Genomic DNA, 24,700 nt, shown 5'->3' on the forward strand with positions numbered 1-24,700 from the left:
TAATATTGACTTGTCAACTCTGAGAGCCTCATTTTAATGTTTGGCAGGCTTTGAAAAATGATAAATTAAAAGGTGTTATGAATCACCTCAGGTGAGGAAAGTCCCCGCTCGAGAGCAACCAGGGTAAACAACTTTTGATTTCAGCTGCGGGTGACATACACGCTGCTCTGACTGCGGCTTTTAAAGAGGTGCAACTATGGGAACATTACAGTTAAAACACCTCCTGGAAAGTCCCAGTGGTTGGGAGAAGTGTGTTATTATACTGGTAATTGAACTACATTTAAAAATACTTTTTTGACATCGAGCCATTTTTGTCAATTTGTGTTTTGTTTTGTACATGGACTCTTTTTTTTAAAGCATCTTTTGTTACATGGAAAATAAATGTCGTAGTATTCCTCCTGAAAGTAACTTTGCTGTAGTTCTACTGTGTTTAGTGTGACATCATTTGTAACAACTGACATCCCATTTGCTCCATGGGAATATTTTCAATGTGTGAGGATTGACCGTTCAGTCTCTTCACCAACCAAAGAGCAGGGACTGTTTGACAGGACACAGGTTTAGACAATCAATCAGAAATAATCGGACCTGTCATCTGTTTAAATTAAGTGTTTGTGTGTGTGTGCGTGTGTGTGTGTGTGTGTGTTACCATAACCAGGCCTTTTGAATCCTTTACATTTGGCTCCCTCTAGTGGCTATACTGCATGTTACTGATCACAGGAATGTGTCACTATATTGTGAACACATTAAACCTTTAATACCATGTTTTAAATTAAATAATTCATGTTAATGTATCTTAAAACCTTGTTTTTAGAGAATATATCATACAGCAATTATACAGGCTTAATGATAAAGGGTGCCATGTGTTGTACAGGCTCAGATATTACATTATGTTTGGAAGAGAGTCCAAACATAACACTCTGGTAAGATGTTAATGTTTCCAAAGATGAATCGCACGTCTTCCTCTGGCTGCAGGCTGCTCCTCGAGGTCTAAGTGTGATTCACGGATGCAATGCAAGTTTTTACTGCTGATAGCAATTTAAAAACTGTATTACTTAACTTAACTGGCCCTTCTGAAGTCAGTGTGCCAGCTGTGTAACCACTTTGAAAAAAAAGACATTAAATCACGCCATTTCACTCTTAGATTTGATTGGGTTATGTAACTCTACAGATACTTCTCTAAATCAAGAATTGGTGATAAATAAAAATGTACAAAACATTATTCAAACCGAGAAAACTTTATTTCGATTGTAACTTTCTTCATCATGAACATCTTGATGTTGGAAGATAATACACAATATATTTACTGATCTGTTAGACGGAGTGGACCAAGGTTAGGTTTAGATCTATGAGTGAGGAATCGCCTCCTCTCTGCTCTCAACATGGTGATGGCTGAGCCGGCGGCTAGCAGCTAGCGGTACTAACAGAGCTCACAGTGCAAACAACGGCAACAGTGCTGATGGCGCGATCAGTATTAAACTGAGGGGGGGAACGACGCTGTGAGTCGGGCGGGATTATCAACAGTAACCGCCGTATGAGCGCAGGGAGGAGGCACACAAATGGGGACTCACATGCACTAACATGCTATTATTTTCCGACGTGCACAATTCCAAAATATGAATCTTATACACGAGGCTACAGGCCTATTTCAATGACTGTGAGCGTTTGCTAATACAATTTTAATTACAACCTACCGGTATATTGCAATGGATTTGCGTTTATGTGATTATCTTTTAATTGCCTTTGACCTGAAGAGGTTTATCATTTAATTCCTTGATGAATAATTGTGATTCTTATCTCGGTATTGTTGTAAAATTGCTGTGCCTGTCTCAATAAGCATCAAATGGGAAAAACAAAGACTATTCTCATGCGAAGACGAGTTTGACTTTGCCTTTTTCAAACAGACAGGCCAGGCCATCTTAACTCCCGGTCACTCTGACCTCCCTCGCTCTCTCTTTCTCGAAAAACTTTTCCTTTCCCCAGCGATATCTCTCATGGGGAGGATCATTCATCACAGCTGTCTAAACAGCCCGGTCACCCCATGATCAGTGACTTTTGTAAGTCAGATGTCTCACTAGCACATACTAATTCACATGGTTGTGTGTGTGTCTGCCTCTGCACAGATGTCTGAACATATTTTAAACACTGTACATCATCCTGTAAGCAGCAGGCCATCAAACCCCCGCGTCTCCGGTGCTTCTTCTCGTTTCTCAGGAACCAGGTAGAAGCTCATCAGTCCTCTTCTGCCCACAACTGGTTTTGTGGATATCAGAGTGGTGACTGACACCACAGCAAAGTCGTCTGGTGGGTTACTCATCTGATCAAATGTTTCCCCCATCTCAGAGGGGAAAGGAGGATGCTGATGATAGTTACAGGTGTGTGTGTGTGTGTGTGTGTGTGTGTGTGTGTGTGTGTGTGTGTGTGTGTGTGTGTGTGTGTGTGTGAATAGAACAGGACAGTTCATTCAGTTTTGCTGAAAAGTCACTTATTTCACGAATATTCTTCTTCAAGATTTATGAATATGAGGAACTAGGCATACACACAAAAATGCAATAAGACCGCTCTGTCACAAAGCTCATTGTGTTCAGCTTTCGTTTACATTTTCGGAAATGTGTCAAACCAACGATGTCTTGCTGAGGTCTTAGTTAAAGATGGTGTAGCACTGGACAACATAATAGTGAGAGGTGTTTCCATATTTGTGCTCCCTTTTGAAATACATTATGGGGGGGTGGGGGGGGCAGAATATTACAAGCACATTTCAATAGCATGGAGTCCAGTAAAACACCACCGCCACCACTATTACCTTGATGTTGAAACATATAATGTAATAAACACCTCTATGAAACATGGAACATTATTGGCATCATTAAAATAGATGTATGACTGCACAGCATTGCACTGGATCACATTCGATTGTACAGGTGTAACTGCACACTGAATATTTGGGATAAAGCAGAGATAAAGCAATCCCTGCAAACATCAAGAACTGAGGTAAATAACAGAATTAAGAAAGGTGCCCCTGAGGGTGGCTTGATACCCATAATCTAACAAATATACAAACAAATAGTCCTACGCCACCTGATAATAACAATTTCTTCAAACAGTCACCACAATATTTAAATGAGAGATAGAAAACACAGGCTTGCCTAACACCAGTTCCATAATTATTTAATTTGACTTTGAGTGTGAAATATTTAGTTCCTGGTTATTTCTCCCCTTTTCTAAAGCTCTCTTCTTGACGTAGTCTTGTAGGCCGAGTAGCATAGAGTCCGCATAGAGAATCTTGAGAGGAATAGACTTCAGCAACCAGCCCTGTAGGCGCGCACACGCACACACACACACACACACACACACACACACACACACACACACACACACACACACACACACACACACACACATATATATATATTATCACAGGGACAAATCAGTCTCTTTCCACGTTACTTGGCATTATTTGGCATGATCAGAGGGTCTTACCAGGACTATGTGACAGACACTGCCGTATGTCTTGTCTCCAGCTCTGAGGTACTGCACGGAGCTTTTTACAAAGTCTCCTGGTGACAGAGTCACTATGTTGGTCTTTTGGTAACCTGCCATTCGAGTGGAGACCCCAAATGGAGCCACCGCCTGAGAACATGGGAAGAAGAAAGAGAAAGTTGTGACAAAATCAACTTCTTTGATTCGCAGTAAAGACCTTGAGGTGGGGTCTCAAACCAAATCCTTGTACCTGTATAATAATCCCTTTATCTTTGTATTCAGCCTGGAGACCTTGAGAGAATCTTTCCACAAACACCTAAAGGAAGGAGCATGAGCGATCATACGGTGTGATTTAGGAAAAGTAAAGGTTTACTCGCGACGCTGTACTGACCTTAGATGCAGCATACAGGGTGTACAGGGGGAACGGAATGGAGGCAACTCCTGAGGAAATATTCACAATCACCCCTTTTCCCCTGTTGACATGAACTTACATTTGTGGCCAGACAGTCAATGTTAATCAGCATGTTTGGATTTGATCTGATTGCACATTAGGAAGGATAAGCATGAGGAAGAAAACATGGCAACCTGCTCTCCATTCCTGGAAGGATTATTTTGCACATCTGGAAAAAAAAAAGAATATAAGATCAGATTTGAGACAAGGGTTGACAGAGTTCATTTGTGTGTGAAGAAAACAAAGTTGTTGGTTTAATAAAGGTCTGAGGACCGAAATGTTGTTAATAAAGTGATTTTAAGGTGTGTTTTGAAATTGTGACCTAGAGTTCATTTGTTTGAAAAAGTAACAGAAAATACACACGCTTACCTTGGCCATAGTTTTCACATTGCAGTTTATCACATTTGTTATTGTCTGAAAGCATAAATAAGCATGTGAAAGATGTTAGTATTTATAGTTAAGGGGAAATAAATGTTAAGAGATGGATATACAGTTAAGATTTAAAGAAAATGTGGCTCCTTAATTCTAAAAAGTTAAAGTTAGGGGAATTAGTCAGTAGGGAAGCAAGTCATATGGAAAATACTTTGTCTTTTCTTATGTTTTATGAGCAAAGAAATGCATTAAACCAATTTGTTACAGCACAAGGATGCACACAATCCATGCTGGTGAGTAACGCGCAATGTGAATATAACATTTGTTTGTTTACAGGAAAAATTCACAGGACCCCTAAGACTACTGGCACACCACTGACCTGGTCCAGCTCGGCACACTCAAGGAATTTGCAGGGGATGAAGCTGGGCAGCATGCCGACATTGTTGACTGGGTAGGGAAAAAAAGAAGATCTGGTTTCAGGCGGAAAATAAGAGCCAATATATGTTTCAATAACGAGATGGAATGATAAAAAAAGAAGAAGTGAAACCTAAAACCCCAATGTTGAGGCCCCGAAGCTGCTCTTCAATTTCACTGAAGACGTCCTTCATTAAGTCTGCCACTATCACTTTCACCCTCTGCCCTGTGGTGGCACCTAGGACAAATGAAAATGTGGGGTCAGCAGTTTTATAATCGATGACCTAACAGCATATCTGTTTTAACAGCAGACACAATAAAAAAAAAAGTAATTACAGAAAACAAGTTTTCACCTATTTCCTTGGCCACCTGGTCCAATGTTTCTTTGGTTCTGCTCATGATGACCACGTTCATCCCTTGCTCAGCCAGCTGAGGGAAGCGATGGTGCAGTGGTAGGAGAAATACAACAATAAACAGAAAAAACGTTTTTAACCTGCATGATGAGCTAGAAAGGAAAGAAAATAGAAATACATAAAAACCGCTACACGTAAAAAAATTATAATGTGAAGCAAGTTTTTATTCTTTGAAATTGTATTCACTTTTGGTGTCCGATACTTTAATTTCAAGCACAGAAACGCAAACACAAGCAGTGCTATTAAAACAATAACTTACCTCAAACGCGTATGCTCTTCCTATTCCCTCTGAAGCACCAGTCACCACTGAAACAGGGATGCAGGGATTATTGCTCAAAATGAATTCTACTAGTTGTCAGATTCTCCTGCGGTTTCCATTCTGAACACCAGAGGCGCCGTGAATCACAGCTGCACGACACCAACTCTCTCGCGCTGCTGTCGGACAAATTCCAGGATTGTGTTTTTTGTTTGTTTACACGAAAGCCAACCCGTTCTGTGCTAACAGACTGTACTAATACAGCATGTTCTCCGCTTCTGATAAAGAATTTGCAGAGAACAAACAGGTCCTGCTTGTTTCTGAGTGTCCGCTATACTCTCCCATTTCCTTCTGACCTGATTACAGACATTAAGTAATGGGCCTCAACATTCAAACAAAGCCTGTTTTTTCAGGACTGGAATTTTAGATTAAATTAAGCCAAGATAACTTTGGATGGGATGGGATCCATTGTTTTGAGCTGTTGTGATCATGGGAGTAAGCTAAATGAGTGATCGGAGACTGAAACTGCTCTCATGAAATTCTTTTTAGAGTTGGATGAATAATCCTCTCCTTACAAATGTGTGCACAGTCATCAGTTTCTTACAAATTTAGAACATGGTCAGATGACAAAGCTCTATTATTATTATTATTATTATTATTGTTATCGTCAGGCGGATCAGGCGGATCATGCGATCGGTCGAGTGTGTGCATCCTTGAGTGAGTGAGTGAGTGAGTGTGGACCTTATGTCTGTCCCTGGCTAATCTCGCATCCTGCTGCAGCCACCTACATTATGTCTTGGGTGCCCAGTTTAGGCCGCATGCTCAAGGACCTCTCGTTGTTGCAGTGACTCACACTTCCTCAAAACACCTCTACTTGCCTTTTGATACTTCCATTGACTGCCTGCTGGCTCCTCCATCCTTACTACGCTTAATCAGCCAGTTGGTAGTGATAACAGAGCTGAGCATCTCAGACCCCCCCCCCCCCCCCCCCCCCCCCCATCTGCTACTCTGTACACAGAGTTGGGGGAAAGCCAGTACACTCAGTGCTGTACCTCTCCTCATTTTGTTTTTGGCAAGATCGTATGTCCCACACGACTACTTGAGCACCTTTCTGAGTCGTTTTAGTCTTTTTTGCAATGTGGCGGTGTCGGTCCAAACAATGCAATTTGAAGCGTTATGCTAGCCATGTTTCACAATAATCAGAGCATCGTATCAAAAGCACATTACTAGGTTAGGAAACACAAATTAACAGTCAACTGCTCCTGACACAGACAGAGTTTCATAGTTTACAGTATTACATTACAGGAAATATCTTCAACTGTATGTATGAAATTGGAATGTATCATTTTGGGATGGCTCAGTGTCGAACTGGCTCAATTGAATAAACAAGTACACAACAATAACCTGCAGTCAGACATCTGCCTGGAAGTTCCCTTTATACAAATGAGTTCTGTAAACTGCAATGGCCTGTGGAGGTATTTCTTCAAAGAGAAAGAGATACAGATACAACCACTCAATTCCTATTGGCTAATCAATAGGACAATGTTAGATATCCCAAAGTCTTTAACAAAACCTTGTCTTTTCTTGTATAAAATACATATACTGTAGGTTTCATTTTATATTTGATAATTGTTTTTTGTTCATGTCACCAAATTTGTTGTTATTTTGGCACGACTTTAAGACCCTTTCTGTCCTTTTTGCTAGTCACCAGTAAAGTATTAGATTGTATTAGAAGTATTCGATTGCTTAGATTCTACTCTAAAGGCAGCAAAGGGATCAGAGAAAGCGTGATGAGGCAGGAGGTCCCTGTTGAAAACAGTTTCTCAGTGTCATCGTTATCCACTCTGAATCCATATTGTGCAAGGACAATGTTTTCCTTGTTCCTTATCATACTATGCCGCTTCACATTGCTGTTTAACAGAATCCCCCCCCCCCCCCCCCCGCCCCTGGTTGAAGAAAACAAACAAAGAAAAAGCTCCGTCTTGGATGCCCCAATTATAGACAAAACTCCAGGGTGGCGTTCAAATTAAGAAAACATGATGCAGTGCCATATAAGCCTGCCCTACATGCTGGAAATGTTTTTTTCTGGCCCTCAGACAGCCTGAGTCCGCTTATCTATGAAATAATTATCTATTAAATCGAGCTGCTTGAGCAGTGGCAACTGTGTCTACAGATTCAGATTCAGATTCAGATTGTTATATTGATAACTCATCGATACAAGTACTACATATATATACTTAGTCTTAAAAAAAACATACTTTACTAAAATACACATACTGTTCAAGGCAAAGACACACTCACATGCATACATATGGTAAACATTCATTTCATTTATATGTCGTCCTCAGTTGACCCAAATCATCTTACGCCACATGGAATTGAAAAGACTCAAATGTAGTTTCACATTGTCTGAGCAGAAATGAATGCAGAGAGACAGTGTTAATACAGCCTATGTTCTCATGGCTGTGTCCTTTATACTGGAATGGAATGAAAGTGGACTTTAGAAAGATCAGTGTTCTCTGTTTTTTATTATTAGGTTTATTTACACACTGTGGGAGCCTGAATAACCTCTTCAGGAGATGCCAAAGTAAATATTTGAATTTGATGAGACTGCTCTGTTTTTTTGCAAACCGCTGTAAGCACCTCCTCCACAGGTATGAACACAGGGTTTCAAAGGGAAAGTCAGGACTTGCCACTTTTGGTTTAAACGTTACAATAAAACGTAAACAATGAAAAGTCTTAAGAAGTCTCGAACTGAACTCTTTCCTGCATATTAAGTAGTTGATTATGACTGTGACTGTAATCTATATCTTCCTGATATTTGTCCCATCCATCTAAGTCCTAGCATTCATTATCCACAATATGGCTGTAGGTCTGACATTACATTATACATTACAGTACATGCACACACACACACACACACACACACACACACACACACACACACACACACACACACACACACACACACACACACACACACACACACACACACACAGCTCACCTGCCCACTCTCCCATGGAGGTGAAAAAATACTTTGACAGTGGAAAACAAATTTTTGGAAAAAGCATCCTGCTGAAGAGCAGCAGTCTCACTCCGTAGCAGACAATGACTGTGGCACCAAGAGTGATGAAAAACAATCCCATTAAATCCATGCTTGTCCGTCAAACTAACAACAAACTCTAGCTTTAGGTCCCTCTGTGTTTGTGCCTGCTGTGATAGAGCCTTTCTAGTTCAGTGATTCAGTGGAAATAAAGCAGCACAGAGAGAGAAGAGAGAATAACTGTGCCACAGGACACTCCCCTTCTAAGATCCCCCACAGACTCTCACTCTACCTCTGAGTTACAGGCTGAAACACACATAAATACATGTACCTTCTCCTCAAAACTGATGGAAACTGTTGCATTGAGAGTATCTGATTTTGGGCTATTTTACTATTTCAATCAGAAGCACACAAAAAGGGTTCTAAAAGTCACCTGCAACTGCACAGGTTTTTTTGCCCAAATCTTTGGGTTTTGGACTGTTTTCAAACTGCATCTATAGTAGCTGAGAAGTATTATAGTAAACCAATAGGTGTCACTTATTTCACAATAACTTTAAGTATACCTATATTTGTCCAGCGTTGTTGTCCTTATTCCCAGCTGTTATGTCTATTTCTGTGAAAGCAATGCAAATCCGTTAAGTCAGTTGCTGGAAGTTGAATCAGTTTGCACATTTATAAATACAACATGCATAAATAAGCCTGAGTAGGCAACGGGAAAGCTAAAAGTAGAAGCCAATTATATTTTATGTATAGCATGGTGCATAATGTAGGCTACATTTTTATTAACTGTGGACTTTAAATGCCCCATGCTATGGGTGCTATCCAAAAAACAAACAACAATGATGATGAGAAGGAGTAATGATGACACTGCACATGTTTCTCTGCAGCACACCACTGTAGTCTGGCTCTGCTCATTCATGACCGAGGACGCCTGCTGAACCTTACACGTCATCAGTGCGCGCCTGTTGTGTTGCTCGCGCCATTCTTACAAGCGTGTGTTTCCATCTCCCGTTACATTACCATTGGCAGAGCTTTAGCAGCGACTGCTTCGGCACATATTCTGTTTTCTACCGTGATTCTTTCGGTGAGTCAGTTTCTATGTTTGTATTTTGAGACATTCGCTCGAGGAAAGACGTTATCTAACACCACAGACACAGCTGGCCCTTGTTTTCGCATTTAATAAGTTTAGCTTGCTAGCCCAAAGTTAGCTCTGGTGTTTGTGGTGTGCACGATTTTGGAAACTGTCAGTGTCGAACCTCTCATTGGTGAATGTACGGTTGTTTTGTTTCCATTAAATATGACACGCAGAGAGGGCCACTCAAGCAACCGGGGCCATACAGCGAATGTTTTAGAGATAATGAAGTCAATCGTGAATCAAAGTAATTTAAATGTAACGTTATTGGAACAATTAGTTACAGTTTAAAATATCTCTCCTGGCTGACGTACTGAGCTTGTTTTGGTTCTCTATGCGCTTTTAAATAACAAACAACCCACTTCATACTCACGCTATAACAGCTGTGATTGTGTCATGATGTTGAAATCTTCATCATAACGTTTATATGCATCCAAGCCTGTGGACGTATATAGCGTTAGCCGGAGCTAGCTTACTATCTTCATGTGTCCACGCAGCAAACATTTGACAACTAACGTTATGTTGGCTAATGTTAGCGACAGAGGCTATTTGCATATGCAAAACACCAGCCATTAATATGTCTAACATCGGACAAGACAACGCAAAGTAATGCCTTGAGAGGTTAGCTCAACAGTACAACAACACTGAACTCCTTAGTATGTTAGCATGCTAACTTACCTGTTACATAGAACAATCTGTCAACAGTAGACAGTCAAGTAAAGCAAGTTTCATGATGCAAATTTCCAGTATATTCGTGAGAGTGCATGGATTTCTCAGGTGTGGCATATTCTGCTTTAGCTATAAGACACTTTCACACAAACGACATTTTTACGCAGTTTAAGTGTTTAGAAAAGGTGTAAAGCATAGGTGTACATATTGATAAAATAAAGGCTGAATTCCATGTAGGTGCTTTTTCTTTTTACAGGGTCCAGATATTGTGCATGCTGGCTCACTGTTAAACTGTCATGGCTTACTGGGAGACTTGGAATGTGTTGTATTCATGTTATTAGCAACACCTGTGCTTGTCCTGCCATGATGAGGCGACATATCAGCAGTGAAACAGGCCTATGATATTACAGATCTAGTGCAAGAGAAGCAGCACCATGAACAACTGGCCACATTGCTGTTGTAAATGGATGTTGTGCAAACATATTTGTATCCTCATTTGCTGATTTAAGATCGTTTGACACGGTTGTAAAACTGACAGTCCCATACTACACATGAATTCTGGGCAGGCTGTTGCAGTTGCCTCGAGGCTCCCAACACTGATTGCCTGTCCTTTTCGAGGGTGTCTCCTACTGTGAGGAAAGTACCTAAATGATCATCTTGAGAGTCTTGCAGTGACAGCGTCAGCACTCAGAATCTCCACCCGAGTCACGTAAAAGTCTTTATAAATAAGACCAGTTCCTGCGTTCAAACTTATATTAACGTGTAACACAGACATTGTTGACTTGGACGTATCACGAGTCAGACGCCACCTGATGTTTGTTCATCTCGACAGTGTCTCAAAATACCAGCCAGCTCACAGATGTGAATCCTGTTTTCTAAACGCCTAAAGATAACTCTCCTTAACCACATTAACACGACCCACACGCCTTGTTTCTGCTAAGCTCACTGCTTACACCGTGAAGTATTTGTGCATGAAAAGGCACTTAGCTGAGAATGGGGTCATCCGCAGAAGCTGTGTTAGCAGAGTTGCTTTGGGGGAAGAACACAGTGCCTAGCAGTTTATCTGGCTTTCTGAACCCAGGATATGATGTTTACATGTCAAAAACATAACTGGGATACCCTAAACCTATCAAAATATGAGTGCGCATTAAATGTAATTGTTGCTGCATTATGGTTGGCAGATGGGTTTTTATCTCATCTGGAAAATGATCCCTGTGTTGTTTGATGGGTACCAGAGACATAAATGCCCTTCATTAAGAGTAGACTGGTACTGCTCTTGCTACGTTCGCCTCATAACAGAGTCTTCCAGTAGATCTGTTACTCGATTAATAACGCAGGAAGTTTATTAAAATAATCAGACTGCTACAAAAGCACTGCTACAGTGTTCTTGTGTGGAGAGACAGCCCTAATTTACATGCAATTACAGAAGCCTGTAATGAATCACGGGTGCTGGACAATTGTTTCTGGGCTGCAGATGGCAGCCTTGTTCAATATTCTCCTCACTCTGATTGAAACTTACTGACGAACCTCTACTGGTCTCACAGCTGACAGTTTCTCCACACAGTCAGGTAGAAATAAACGTCTGTTTTTAACGCAATTTGTATCTGGAATAACCTGCTTGTTATAGCCCCTGATTGCAATATCATGACATGCTTTTTTACATCTCATGCTTGTCAGACAGTGATATTCTTTGATGCACTAAAGCAGAAGAAAAAGAGAAGTTGGCCATGTTTTGTCAAAGTAAACAACCACGTCATTTTTCTCAAACGTTAAACTATTATTGACAAACTCCTTTGGAGATGTGGAGATATGGTATCCATAAGGAAGGATTTTTGATCTCAAAGTAGGTCTGGTTACGGTGTATCATTCTATCTGAGAATCTGTATTTTTAGGCACAGAGGCCACTGAATCAGATACGTCCTTTGAATACTATCTGGGGCATAGAACAGCTCCTTGTGTGGTAGAAATGACTGCAAGTCTTTCTGTCAGGTCTTCTTTCTATTTCTATTTCTTTCTCACTATGTTTGACAGTGATTTCAGCACTGCTTTCATACTAAAAATGGTTTAGAAAGGGATGAAGCCAGACAAAGCAATAAAAGAAGATTCCTTATTCTGACTTTTTCTTTGTAGATGTAATGGCCTCAGCTTTCAGTTGATGTTTGATTTCCCCCTATGGTGAAACTATTTTAGGTGTTTTTTCCTCTCAACTCAGCCAGAACTCGCCACAACAAGAGCAGTAAAATTCCTCTCTTTTGTATACTGTCCCCCTGCAGGTGTATCCAGCTGTGGATATGGATGGTGCCAGTTCAGTGGTGCTGCAGGCCTTGACCCAAGCCACCAGTCAGGACACAGCCGCGCTGAAGCCCGCGGAGGAGCAGCTCCGACAGTGGGAGACGCAGCCGGGCTTCTACTCCGTGCTTCTGGTGAGGGATGGTAGCAAATATTTGATAATACGTCTGCTGAAGTGAAAACTATTACAACTGTAATGAATGGAGATGTTGACGAACATCTGTATCTTACAGAGAAACTGGGTTTCTGCTCATTTCTGATGCGTCTTAGTTTTTAATTAATTTAATTCAAACAACCATAGGAGAGGGTTTCTTTGTGGTTTAGTTATTAATAGGAGGGGGATATCTAGCAATCTGCATAACAACAGCAGATTGAGAGGCTATATATTCTGTTATTGTGCGACACTAACCCATCCTGGCAATTTCACACCATAACTAATCACTAGATTGTGAGAGGTAGGGAGACGAGGAGGGAAAGGGAATTGTAGAACAGCTGGGAATTGGTTTGTGTCAAAGGAATACTCGACTTCCATTGAATAGTTTTATTGAAATAGACACGGATGTTTTAACCAAAGTTTGCATTTTTCAATGTATAAGGTGAAGTGTCGTCTAAAATTCAGAAGTGTGGGACAATATAATAATTCGACAGAGCTTAGTGTGTGTTCGTCCTCACCTACATTTTAGTGCATTTTCATCAGAAAGCTTTTATTGATCCTTGATCCTTAAAGTAATACTCTCTTTGTTTGCTGTCTCAGCCTGGTGTAAGATGCATATCAGTCTCATCTCTGTTCATTCGGTAGAGAAATTGGCCTCGGATGCGTTCGGCCTAGATAAGCACAAATGCCTATTCCGTTGAGAGGAATGCATTATTTTCAATATTTTTGTGCTGAATACAGTGTGGAAAAGGGAGACGATAGACAACACAATGCCCTGTTTAAGTCAATGTGCGTCTTTACGAGAGACATTTTTACGTGTATAAAATATGAGAGCCCAAAAACTAATGTGTAGCATTTAATGTGTCTGGCTAACCAGCCAATCACAGTGAACAATATCTTCAATTTAAATATACATGATAAGGGACTTTTAGAAGTCTAACTTCTAGGTTGGTGTTTTTGGAGGCACAGATATTTGGACATTTCAGAAGATGTCCTCAACTTTATGCTTCATTTTGTGTAGCTTTGAGCCAATATTCCCATCTCTTATGTTACTGTGCTGCTCTTTAAGAGCTCCTGCCTTTGCAGTGACTAATGACATTGAGAACCCTGTCAGTACTCAGCCAGGTCTCGGGGCTACGGCTATATTTCACAGCTCAGACGTTTTAGCATTTATAAGATAATAAAACTACGGTAGTGTGTATAACTTAGACAACTTAAGATCTCAATGTCAGTGTGTCCTGTATTTTAAAGTATGGCTTGATGGCATCACGCATAATTGTTCTTCGGTGTGGTTAGATTGGTGTCACACATCATTAAACTGTTACCCATTTGAGTTCAACAAAACAATGTCTGCTAAGCTACATGTACATACATATGTGTGTGTGTGTGTGTGTATATTTATATATACATTTGTTTCCCCTCCATAGAACATCTTCAATAACCACATGCTGGATGTGAACGTCAGGTGGCTCGCCGTGCTGTACTTCAAAAATGGCATTGACAGATACTGGAGGAGAGTAGCGCCTCAGTAAGTGCCAGCTTGTCTCCCACGCTCTATCTTCAGGCTCTCTCACTTTTTCATCTTCGGCTTCTTCTTCTTCTCTCTTCCACAGCGTCTCTTTAATTTCTCATTCACTCTTACTCTGTCTCTATTCATCAGTCTTAATCTCTCCGTCTGTTGTTGAGGCTGCCCCCCCCAATATATTTTTTGTCATGGATTTGTAGTTGCTTTTTGTCCAGTTTTGTCCCTATTTCTCACTGCCTTCATTTCCTCATTGTCTTTTCTTCAACAGTTATAGCTTACGTCTGCAGTTCTGCCTCCAACACTTTTCTCTCTTTCTTTACCTTCCATCCTGATTCTATATATCATTGTGCTCTGGTTTTTCTCTGTTTATTCCTTTGTGTCTCTTTTGTCTGGTGAAAGATCGTCTCTGAGTGTTCTACGCTCTGTCTTTGGCTACCTGACTAGCTGGCTTTTGTTAGATTTGAATTGAACATTTGCTCTTAAACTCCCAGGACAGCAGTTGGCCGGAGGTAATCATCTCTGCCTCGGCACTCTGTGGCCACTTTTTGACAACTTCAAATTATTGCTATTCTCTTCTTTCTTTCTAACGTTTTCTGCTCTCACCGAAGTTTTTTTCACTCTTGTCAGTAATCCAGTAATCCAAATGCCATTTTCTAGAGTGCTGTGCAAGGTCTTTCGGTCCTTGAGTTAATTATTTGATTACTTTCGGACGATTGACATTAATCCAGTTGTTGGATACTATGTTGGACCATGTGGTGTCACTATACAACGCTTAGGCCACCGAGTCTTTATGCTTCCATTCAGGCGACAACCGTAGGCCGAAGGCATTGTGTTTTCAGGGTTGTCTGTCCGTCCCAATTTCAGGAATGCCATGTCAGGGAACGCCTGTTGGGAATTTCCTCAAATTTGGCACATCCGTGGACTCAAGGATGAATTGATTTAATTTTTTTGTTCAAAGGTCATTGTGGCCTCACAAAACACTGCTTTAGCCATAACTTACTAATTATGACAATTTCACACAAATGTGTCCCAGAATAAAAAGATGAAGTGATGACAGTTTGGACAGACGAGCAAGCCCTTCACTTCGGTATCACTTTCCCGTACGATATGAATTTTTCATATACCGTCATACTGGTGCACAGTCGAAAACAACTTATGTTGCTCTTCAACAGACAGCAAAATATATTGTTTGCCGCTGGGGGTACTACGATCGGAGCTAGTTGTCTTAGCTGTATTGAGAGGGAGTCCTAGTCATGGTCATAACTTTTTAACAGCGCGAATGAAGCGAATGACGTGAATAACCAGAAATGGTCCCCAAAAACATCTTGAATCCATTTAATAAAGTTGCCCCCCGTGGTGCGCAGCTAAAGAAACTGCTAACTCGTCAGACCGGCAATTCGTTAAGTGTGTTCCACCGGTATTTCACCGGTAAGCAGGTGACTATAGTTATTGAGAGATGTTTGTCTTCTTAACCGCAAACATTCAAACACAGACAGATTTCCCCTTGGGGATGAATAAAGTACATTTCTATTCTATTCTATTCTTGATGTGTGTGTGTATTGTATTTTTTTGTAATGATTTCTTTTCTTTATTAAGTCCAGGTATTGTGTTGCTCGTCTTCACTCTGTCTTGTCTTCTGAACGTCTTCCTGGTTGGGTTGTTCACAGCGCTTTATCAGAAGAGGAGAAGACCTCATTGCGTGCTGGTCTCATCACGAACTTCAACGAGCCCGTCAATCAGGTTAGTGGGAAATGAACATCTAACTCAGCATCATAAACTGTGATTTTCATCACGATGACTTAGTATAGAACCCTATAATGTTCAAAGCAATTGGCTAAAAGCATCATAGAACTTTTTGCATGTTAATAGTCCATTTTGCACATTTATCCGCTGTGTTGTACTGTCCTCTGGCACGGATGAGCTCGATTCACCTGGTTTGTTCACAAATGGGTCGCGGATCCATTCCTTCGCAGTTCGTGGGTCTTTTGTGGTTGGGAAGTAACGCTCAAACTCTTTTAATGCAGGATGCTTGGTCTCCATGTGCCGAAGCAGTTTTGAAGGCTTCATTGACTCATTTGCTAGCCTGTCGCCACATATTACGCAGAACGGGCTTGGCGCATGAGAATTACCCATCGGGATAAAGCCGTATTTTAAGTAGGACTCCTGATACTGTCTGTTGAATGAAGCTTTCTTTTTCTTTGAAGTAGAAGGCTCTTCTTCTGTCTCATCAGTAGGCCTTTTCCCCTTAGCAAAGAAGCTCTCCAAAGACATTTGTTTTTTACTCATTTTCGCTAATGTTAGCTTGTGGGCTTAATTTGTGCGGTAACGTATCATGTGTCAAGAGGGACAGACGCTTGGAATTGGGAGAGAATCCGGTCATTTTTCAAAATAAAATATCTTTCTGACTCTGATAATCAATCAAATGAAAAAAAGTTATTTGTTCTTTCTGTGCGGCCCGGTACTAAATGACCCGGTACGGGCCCGGGGGTTGGGGACCACTGTTTTAGAGGACCTGTTACCATTAAGGAAGTGATGTGAAGGGAAATACATTGGTTATTTCAATCACCTGTTGACACCAAAACTATAGCGATTTCTTTGATTAGCGTCTTGATTTAGATTTTAGACCAGCTGTTCCAAACAAACGGATCTCATCACAGACAAAGAAGCAAATTAAGTTTTCAGGTTTAGCTTTTCTCTTCAGGATATCAAAATGTAGGAACGGACATTTTCCATCAGGAAAGTAATACAGCCTTTGTACTCGACACTGGTACTGAGAAGGCTATTATATCGCATTTAGAACCGCTCTTTGAAAATAACTGCCACAATGAAAACAACTTGTATGCCTTGAATTACTCGAGTAAAGCAGCCACCAACCTCATTCATTTCATTTTGCTTCAGTGACAACTTGTACTGTAAGTGTACTACTGTAAAAACGTTTGTTATTGATGTCTGTAAGCTGAATGTGGCCAGACCTGTTAGATTTGTTGCAGAAAATGCTCTAAATAGGCTCATGCAATACACACAAGTACCGGTAAATGTAATAAGATGGAAGTAGAAAGGATGATAGAAGACATTGATTGTCCTCGTGGGGTCTTCAGTTTGTTGATAAGCCATTCGTTTTTTCACAGTTGTCAGGGAAGCGGCACGACAAACGCATAAGAGCGGTGTGTAATCCATCTGTCTGAGGGGAAGTGGAAGGGGGCCTTCCATCCTGATTTCTACAGCTTGTTTATCCCTGAGGGACAGCCCTCCAACATCAGGACTGATAGGGTCCATACGGCAGTAAAGTAATGAATGCCGTTTACACATCGTATGTCTCAGCAGTCACTACCTCTCGTTGTTTAATCAATCGGGGTATTGAGTGTGTGCCCTGTGTTGTGTGGACAGTTCACATTTTTTAGTTCTATAATCCAAGCAGATTATGTGACCTCGGCTGACTTTAAAATAATGCTTAATGGCGTATTGACACTTAAAAATGAAATGTACATGCACACTGATTATTTATTACTTTGTCAAATTAGATTATGTTAACATCATATTTGTGTTTTTATGGAAACACGCATTCTATAGCCAATCCAATACATTCTCACTATTTTACCTCCAACTGATTGTGTGTTGGGCTGTGAAACAATAATTGGGATCAAAAGAGCTAAACGTTGCTATTGCTGCTTTAATATTTGTATTCTAAATGTACAAGTGGGCTAGATTTAGATTATTAAATTAAAGATTGAAGCGCCATCACAGAAATTAAAAGGTCAGCTCAAACAAGTCATAGAATTTAAACTACTGTTATAAAACGGTTTAATTTACAAGTTAACTGTGATTTCTAGGGTGTCTAACTGTATTGATATACAGTGGGTGGCTTCTCAGTATATCACAATACATCATACATCCTGCAGGGCTGCAGTATCAGACTGGATTTGTTTGAGCTGAGTGTACCTAACAAACCGGCAGTGCGTCTGTTGCTCCCACCCAGCACCACCTCTGTGATGCGGATACAAATCCACTACGCCTGCTCATGTACTAGATGTCTATGCTTGCACTCGATTCACGACAGGACTGGAGACGGTTAAGTCTTACGTCAGGATGTGTGAACCACTGTCAAATCAAAGGCAGCGTATACTAAGCAGCGTATGCTTATGTGGATTGGCTATCAAAGCTGCTGTTCAGTAGTAACAGTCCTGGATCTACAGATTATAAGGATGTAACACTCCCGTACAAGCACTTCCTTTAAAAAAAAAAAAAAAAGGAAGTATCTGACTCCATCTTTAACAGGAAATGGATATGGAATATGTGCACACTATGCTGTATATGATATACTCATTTAAATTCATGCCGTAGTGTATTAAGTGATCTAGAAAGTTTTGGTAAAATGCCCATCAAGTTTACCTTCTGCTGTGTTTATGCTCTGCCTCTGGTCCATCCGTGTGGCCAACAGATAGCCACCCAGATTGCAGTACTGATCGCCAAGGTGGCCCGTCTGGACTGCCCGAGGCAATGGCCAGAGCTCATCCCCATTCTGCTCGAGTCTGTGAAGGGTCAGGACGGCCTGCAGCAGCACCGGGCGCTGCTAACCTTCTATCATGTCACCAAAACCCTCGCGTCCAAACGTCTGGCGCAGGACAGGCGGCTCTTCCAGGATGTAAGTCCACTTTTCTTTTTTACAGCTATTCTCAGCTTTACATCATTATAACAGTTAATTTAGTATCTCATTGCTTGTCAGTCTTAGTCGTTCGCTATGCCTCTCTGGCTTTCCTTTCTCTACACGTGATGCAGTAGCTGTGCACATCTGAAATACGAGGTGACTTTAGGTCAATAAGTGAAGAAAAATAAAACTGTCCACTGAACTTTGCTGCTTTGGTCCTCTTTTCTTTTCTTGTGTTCTGCCCTCTGACTTTGTCATGTTCCTTTTTTTTTGTACTCCCTTTATTTCCCCTGCAAAACCTTTTTAGTGTGAATAGATGAATAGTAAGATTATCCTGAGAGTTGCAGGTGTTTCACTTTCAGTCTTTGCCTGTAGGAGATGCTGTTCAGCTGCTGTATGAATCAAATCTGAGATTTATGGCGGCCAGATTCTCTCTGCATGTGTCTGCTTTCATGCATGACTGGAGCGAGATTGATGTGTTTTGGAATATATTTGTCTGTGTTGCTAGTCGTATGTCTGTGTGTGTAAGAGCGATTGTGTTCACGGGACGGTTGTCAGTGTCTTTCAAAGAGGTAGTGAATTAGAGGCAAATGCAAATGTATTGCCATCCAAGGTTTTAAAGAACTGAAGACTTGGAGAGAGAGAGAGAGAGGTTGGATGTCGTGCAGAGGCATCCTCTATGCCAAAATGTGTGCCCTTAGGCAGAACGAGGAACAAAGGCATTCTGAGCCCCATTAAACGGTGGCGATTTTAAATGATGCACTGATCACTCTGACACCAAATACTCCATCAATGCTCCCTTCCCGTCACGACATCTGACTCGGTAACCAGTGTGTGTGTCACACCAAGAGGTGGGGAGACGAAGCACAATGCAACACTGTTCATTTCAGCTCCAGTGCCCCCCCTCCCCTCCCCTTTTAAAGTGAAGTCGATTTTAAACACAAATGACCTCAGATTCTGTAGCTGTATGCATTTTTTGTTCACGTTGGCTTAGGGCTGGGCGATATGGCCTAAAAAAAAAATCTCCGATTTTTTTACAAAAAATCCGATTCACGATTTAAATCGATTTTTTCCCCCAAAATTTTTGCAGATGACAGAAGCTGTTGAAAACAATTTTTTATTTTATTTTGTGATGATTTTCCCAAGTAGGTTAATAAAAATAAAGTGCAAACAAAACCTGAACATTGTAGAAAGGTGCCTGTAGTATACAAAAAGTATTTGGTCACTCTTTTGTTTCCCTGAATCATTTAAATATAAAATTAAATTAAACATAACATTAAATGGCATTAAATAGTAGCCTTCCATTGTAAACAACTGTGCAAATGTAACTTTTTACAGTAAGCTTTTCTAACTGAATACACGGATACAAACACAGCATGAAATAAAATGTATGTGACCCTTTAACATTCACATTTTCAAAAGTGCAACATCTGATCTAACATCAACATAACATATTTTGCACAGTAAATAAGTGCATGTAAACAAAATCAAGTGCATTCACAACATAACCAACAGTATTAAACAGTAGTGCATGTTTTTTCTAAATATCTTTTGCCAGGAAGACAAGCCTGTCTACTACCTCTGGCTTCAGGCATGCACGGTGGCATGTAACAATGCCCCCCACACACTGAAAAGCCTCTCAGAGGGGGCACTTGTAGCTGGCACAGAGAGGTATTTCTTTGCTAAAGTACTTAGCCTTGGAAAGTTAAGTTGGTGACGCTTCCACCAGTCAAGTGGATCGGTGTCTGGGTCAACCTGCTGGACCACAGGTCAGTTGTTGCGGAGTAGAATGACATCCCCTCCAGCTCCGCAGAGATCCTTTGGCGTGTACTATTGTACAGCCGAGGCAAGGCAACGTCAGAAAAATGTTTACGGCTTGGTAGCATGTACCTGGGGTCCAAAGCTTTGAGAAGGTGAATAAACCCCGGCTTTTCCACGGTGTATATGGGCACCATATCTTTTGCGATATACATCGCGACTGCATCCGTGATGGCTTTCCACCGGGCACTCTTCTTCTCATGCGGAGTACAGTTGGTGAATGTCTCCAAAATGCTGGGTTGTTGTTGTGCGGTGGCGGCGGCGTCGCTTGTGCTCCCGCGGTCCTGCTCCCTCCTCAGGGCAACAACACCTCTCCCACTCGGCAGCATGCCTCTGTTTGAGGTGCTGCATTAAATTTGTTGTGCTGCTTGATTTTGTAGCAATAGCTTTTAGACAGACCTTACATCGTGGTGCTGTTTGTTCTGTGTCAGATGACACGAACCCGAACCATTTCCAGACCACCGAAGACACATTCTTCCCTCTCTTAAGAACGAGAGCTTCACTGCTGGCCGCCATTGTTTTCGTTTGTAAACAATGCGCGCGCACTCTACTACGGGAACCCAACGGGGGGGAGGGGTGGGGGCGATTTTCTCGATTTTCAATAAAACACATCGCCTTAAAGCACACATTCGAATGAATCGATTAAATCGATTTATCGCCCAGCCCTACGTTGGCTATTTGTATACCACCGCTACCACCTGTCACGACCGTCTCTGGCTCTGTACACACCTGGCGTTACGTTTGTCTTCGGTGATCGGATCAGAAGTGGACGGCTTTATGTGCACCCACGACTCACTGAGGACGGATTGAGATCCGACAGCTCAGACTTCATTTTAAGTCGGTCGGGGCCGCATAGGGTCACATTCTTTTAGCGGTGTGTACGGGAATGTGTCCTGGGACACGTCGAAGGACTGCCTACTCAACCGACCACCTCTGTGGAGGCGGTAGTTGGAACATATTGGCCTGCCAGCGGCGTCATATTGGAGGACAACAGGCCAATAGGAGAAAGGACAGGATGGATACAAATATACTACGAGTGCATCGAACATCTTGAGGCTATTTAGTTTGCCTGGAACACGTTATAAGCCCACTCTATTTCCCTCTGTTTACACCGTTTTGTGCTTCGCCCTATTTAGCCCGGACGTAATGTGTACAAAGGTGCTGTTGTGTGGGCGTCTGAGCGTGTCTTCTTGTACTCGATGAGAGTGCGCTCTTCTCTCTAGTCCTTCGCCCAAGCTGAAACAGTTGGTAGACCATGTTGACTGCATCATGGGAGATGATGCACTGACGGCAGCTCTTCAACCAGCTCTTTGTTTTTCCGGCCCACTTGCTGATGCCGAGGCTTCGAACTCAACTCGATCGCCAGACACAGAGCTGAGCAGATAGTGGGAGAAAGAGGAGGTGGTAAAGAATCATGGTGTGTAGGAGAAGGAGTGATTGATGCAACCGAGGGCTGGCTGCTGGTGACGGGAGGAGGGATCACATAAGGAGAAGTTATGGAGTAATGAAGAAAATGGTGTAAAGATAAAGTTGAGACTGGATTCGAGGAGGAGGATGAAGTGAGGGCACTTTTAGAAGTGATTTCTGCCGACTGCCATCTTGGAAAGAAGGGGAGAAATGAGGAGGGAACTGCTCAGTAAAACATAAAATACAGGATAGAAAAATACAGTTTCTCTCCGAATATAATGAAAACAGAGTAAGCCAGAGGAAAACCAAAATTAATCAAACATTTATCTTGAAAATTGATTCATCAGCAATTAGCCTCTATGCAAGTGTTTCATAATGCAGTTGATATAAGATGAGATAAATATGAAAGTCAGTGGATCTTAAGTTCACTGTAATAGTCGAGCACCTTTGAGAGAGAGCGCAATATAATTTTTTTTTCCTGTAACCACAATGATGGAAATAATTCCACAGACACAAACACTCACAGAATAGCAAACAAGTTTGTGCCTTTTGGATAGATTTTATTTTTGCCCTCAGGATAGTCTGCAGCGAGATTGTGTTGAGCTCGTTTGCTTCTTGTGACTCTCACACACGCAGTAAGTTAAGAGAAGAATGGGTCAGGTGATAACCAGGGTCTGCTTTTGTGCTGTCGAGTAGCAATAGAGGAACAATTTCCCACTGGATGGGTATTCATAAACATGAAACGAGCTGCGCTTTTCTTGGATGGCTTCTGGTTTACGAGCTCTTCCTCCTGGAATAGGGAATCGGCTTGCAGATGGAGGAAATTGTTTGCGTGTATTGAAATGTGCCTCCCTGTTGTCTCAGTCTGCAGTTGTGAAAAGAAGCAAACACACAGATATACACACTTTTTGCAGTGTGTAGAGTTCCACACGCACACGCACACACCACATGGGTGGGAAAAACAATTAATACTGAGACGCATTGGAATTCTTGCTAGGTCTATGTACTTTTATTGTTTGTGTCTGTCTTTTTATGTATCTGTCTGTATGGACCCCGAGTCTGAAATAAAGTCTATCTATCTCACTTAAATAATTCAGCAACAATTCCAAAAAGTCATTACTTGGAATTCAGATGGTTCCCCAGTAATCAGCCTAATGGCGGACTTTCTGAGTATGGCCCACTTCTTTAAAGATATAACAATGGAGCCTTAATGGACAGACTCTTGTGTATCAGGAGAGTGGCCTGAGGCTGTCAATCCATGTGTTCAAGTGTGGGAAGCTGTGCCTATAGTTAATACGTTTAAGTAATACAAGTTTGAGTCATAAAGCTGTTTAATAAGGCTTTTCAGTAAGGATGCACCGATACCAATATCAGTTATCGGGCCGATACGCTGGATCGGGTATTGGTGACAGTATTCAATTCACCTCTATGGTTACATACTATATACATTATATGCATCCCTACGTGTAAGTGTAATGTGCCACCAGAGGCCTTGGTGGGAATTGTAGTCACATGATTGATCAATCAATCCTGTAAAAAAAAACGCACACGTTGTGTGGTTTATTATTAGCCTAACCTTGTTGAAATGAACTAGCTAAATATTTGGGATATCTAATCTGTGCCTTGTCACATATACACACACATGTACTTGTGTGCGATATCTGCGTTGTGTGAGTGAAGCATTAGGGAGGTGACGGCTAATTCTAAAATTAGATTTATGTCGTACTTCACAATTATACATACTCAGTTTTTGCAGTTTTGGGAATGAATTTACTGGTTGGGGAATACATTTCAGGTGTTAATCCTGTTGTCCTGTACATACAAATGTGTCACAATGAGGCATAAGGACCATTGTCCCTTTGTGGGGGGCCTCCAACATCAATTGGTGGTTAGGAAGCAAACATGCTTTAGTAAGTCCCATAACATTTGGAAAAACACCCATGTATCATTTGTAGGTAGGTAGGACCTGATGAAATCCATTTAAAGAAAATTACCAAATTCAATTTTTTCCACAAACAAAGAGAGCAGAAGATGAAATCAGTGTCCGTAAATGACACCACGAAACCAAAACATAGCAGCATTGTTTTCATCTGTTCAATTGGCTTAAAAATGGAAGGGATTTTTTTTTCTTTTTTTTTTTTCTTTTTTTTTTGTTTGTTTATAAATTGCACCCACAAACTCCATTTCTGATCCAATTTTTATGATCAAACTTTATAATTTCTGTTACATAGGGCCCAAGGTTATCTAGGATACAGTTAAAACAACCTTACATTCCATTAAAAAATAGAACACCAAGAGTGTGGAAGTTGAAATAAGAATTTGAGTTTGTGCGTTGGATTAGTCTGGTAGCCGAAGGAATTGAAAGTGCCGAGCTCGAGAGAAATCTCTCCAAAGAAGAAAATGGCTAGCCTTGCATTTTTTCTGTAAAGAACGTATCAAAGCCTGTGCTGTGCTGTCAAAGTAGTGATTTCTCTTTCACTCGGCACACATCACCAACCTAACCACTGCTTCATAGATCTTTCCCATTCGACACTCAAGTGTTGCCCCTCACAAGTAGTTCTATTGTCAACGAGTTGTTCAGTTCCTTTCTTTGATACGTTACCCACAAACTCATTTCCAGTGTGTTTGCCTCAAT

The 24,700-nt window shown here is 41.3% G+C and overlaps 2 protein-coding genes across 2 annotated transcripts in view; one reads left to right on the forward strand and one right to left on the reverse strand.

The window, feature by feature from the left end:
* Nucleotides 1-3,165: 3,165 nt before the first annotated feature.
* Nucleotides 3,166-8,538, reverse strand: hsd17b3 (hydroxysteroid (17-beta) dehydrogenase 3; the record flags this gene model as incomplete). Its single annotated transcript, XM_079270797.1, has 11 exons — nucleotides 3,166-3,309; nucleotides 3,478-3,627; nucleotides 3,728-3,793; nucleotides 3,869-3,950; nucleotides 4,063-4,097; nucleotides 4,298-4,342; nucleotides 4,680-4,747; nucleotides 4,848-4,952; nucleotides 5,068-5,143; nucleotides 5,387-5,433; nucleotides 8,388-8,538. The coding sequence occupies 11 exons, from the start codon at nucleotides 8,536-8,538 to the stop codon at nucleotides 3,166-3,168; spliced, it is 969 nt and encodes a 322-aa protein (XP_079126923.1).
* A 699-nt stretch (nucleotides 8,539-9,237) lies between these two features.
* Nucleotides 9,238-24,700, forward strand: part of ipo11 (importin 11) — a gene marked incomplete at its 5' end in the record, with an annotated part of 102,818 nt that continues 87,355 nt past the window's right edge. Inside the window, 6 exons of the mRNA XM_079270798.1 lie at nucleotides 9,238-9,241; nucleotides 9,314-9,510; nucleotides 12,501-12,650; nucleotides 14,098-14,198; nucleotides 15,863-15,935; nucleotides 18,634-18,837. Coding sequence (XP_079126924.1) covers nucleotides 9,238-9,241; nucleotides 9,314-9,510; nucleotides 12,501-12,650; nucleotides 14,098-14,198; nucleotides 15,863-15,935; nucleotides 18,634-18,837 — 729 coding nt within the window. The remainder of the gene's footprint in view (nucleotides 9,242-9,313; nucleotides 9,511-12,500; nucleotides 12,651-14,097; nucleotides 14,199-15,862; nucleotides 15,936-18,633; nucleotides 18,838-24,700) is intronic.

Source organism: Melanostigma gelatinosum (genome assembly GCF_949748355.1).
Source record: "Melanostigma gelatinosum genome assembly, chromosome: 6".
NCBI lineage: Eukaryota > Metazoa > Chordata > Actinopteri > Perciformes > Zoarcidae > Melanostigma > Melanostigma gelatinosum.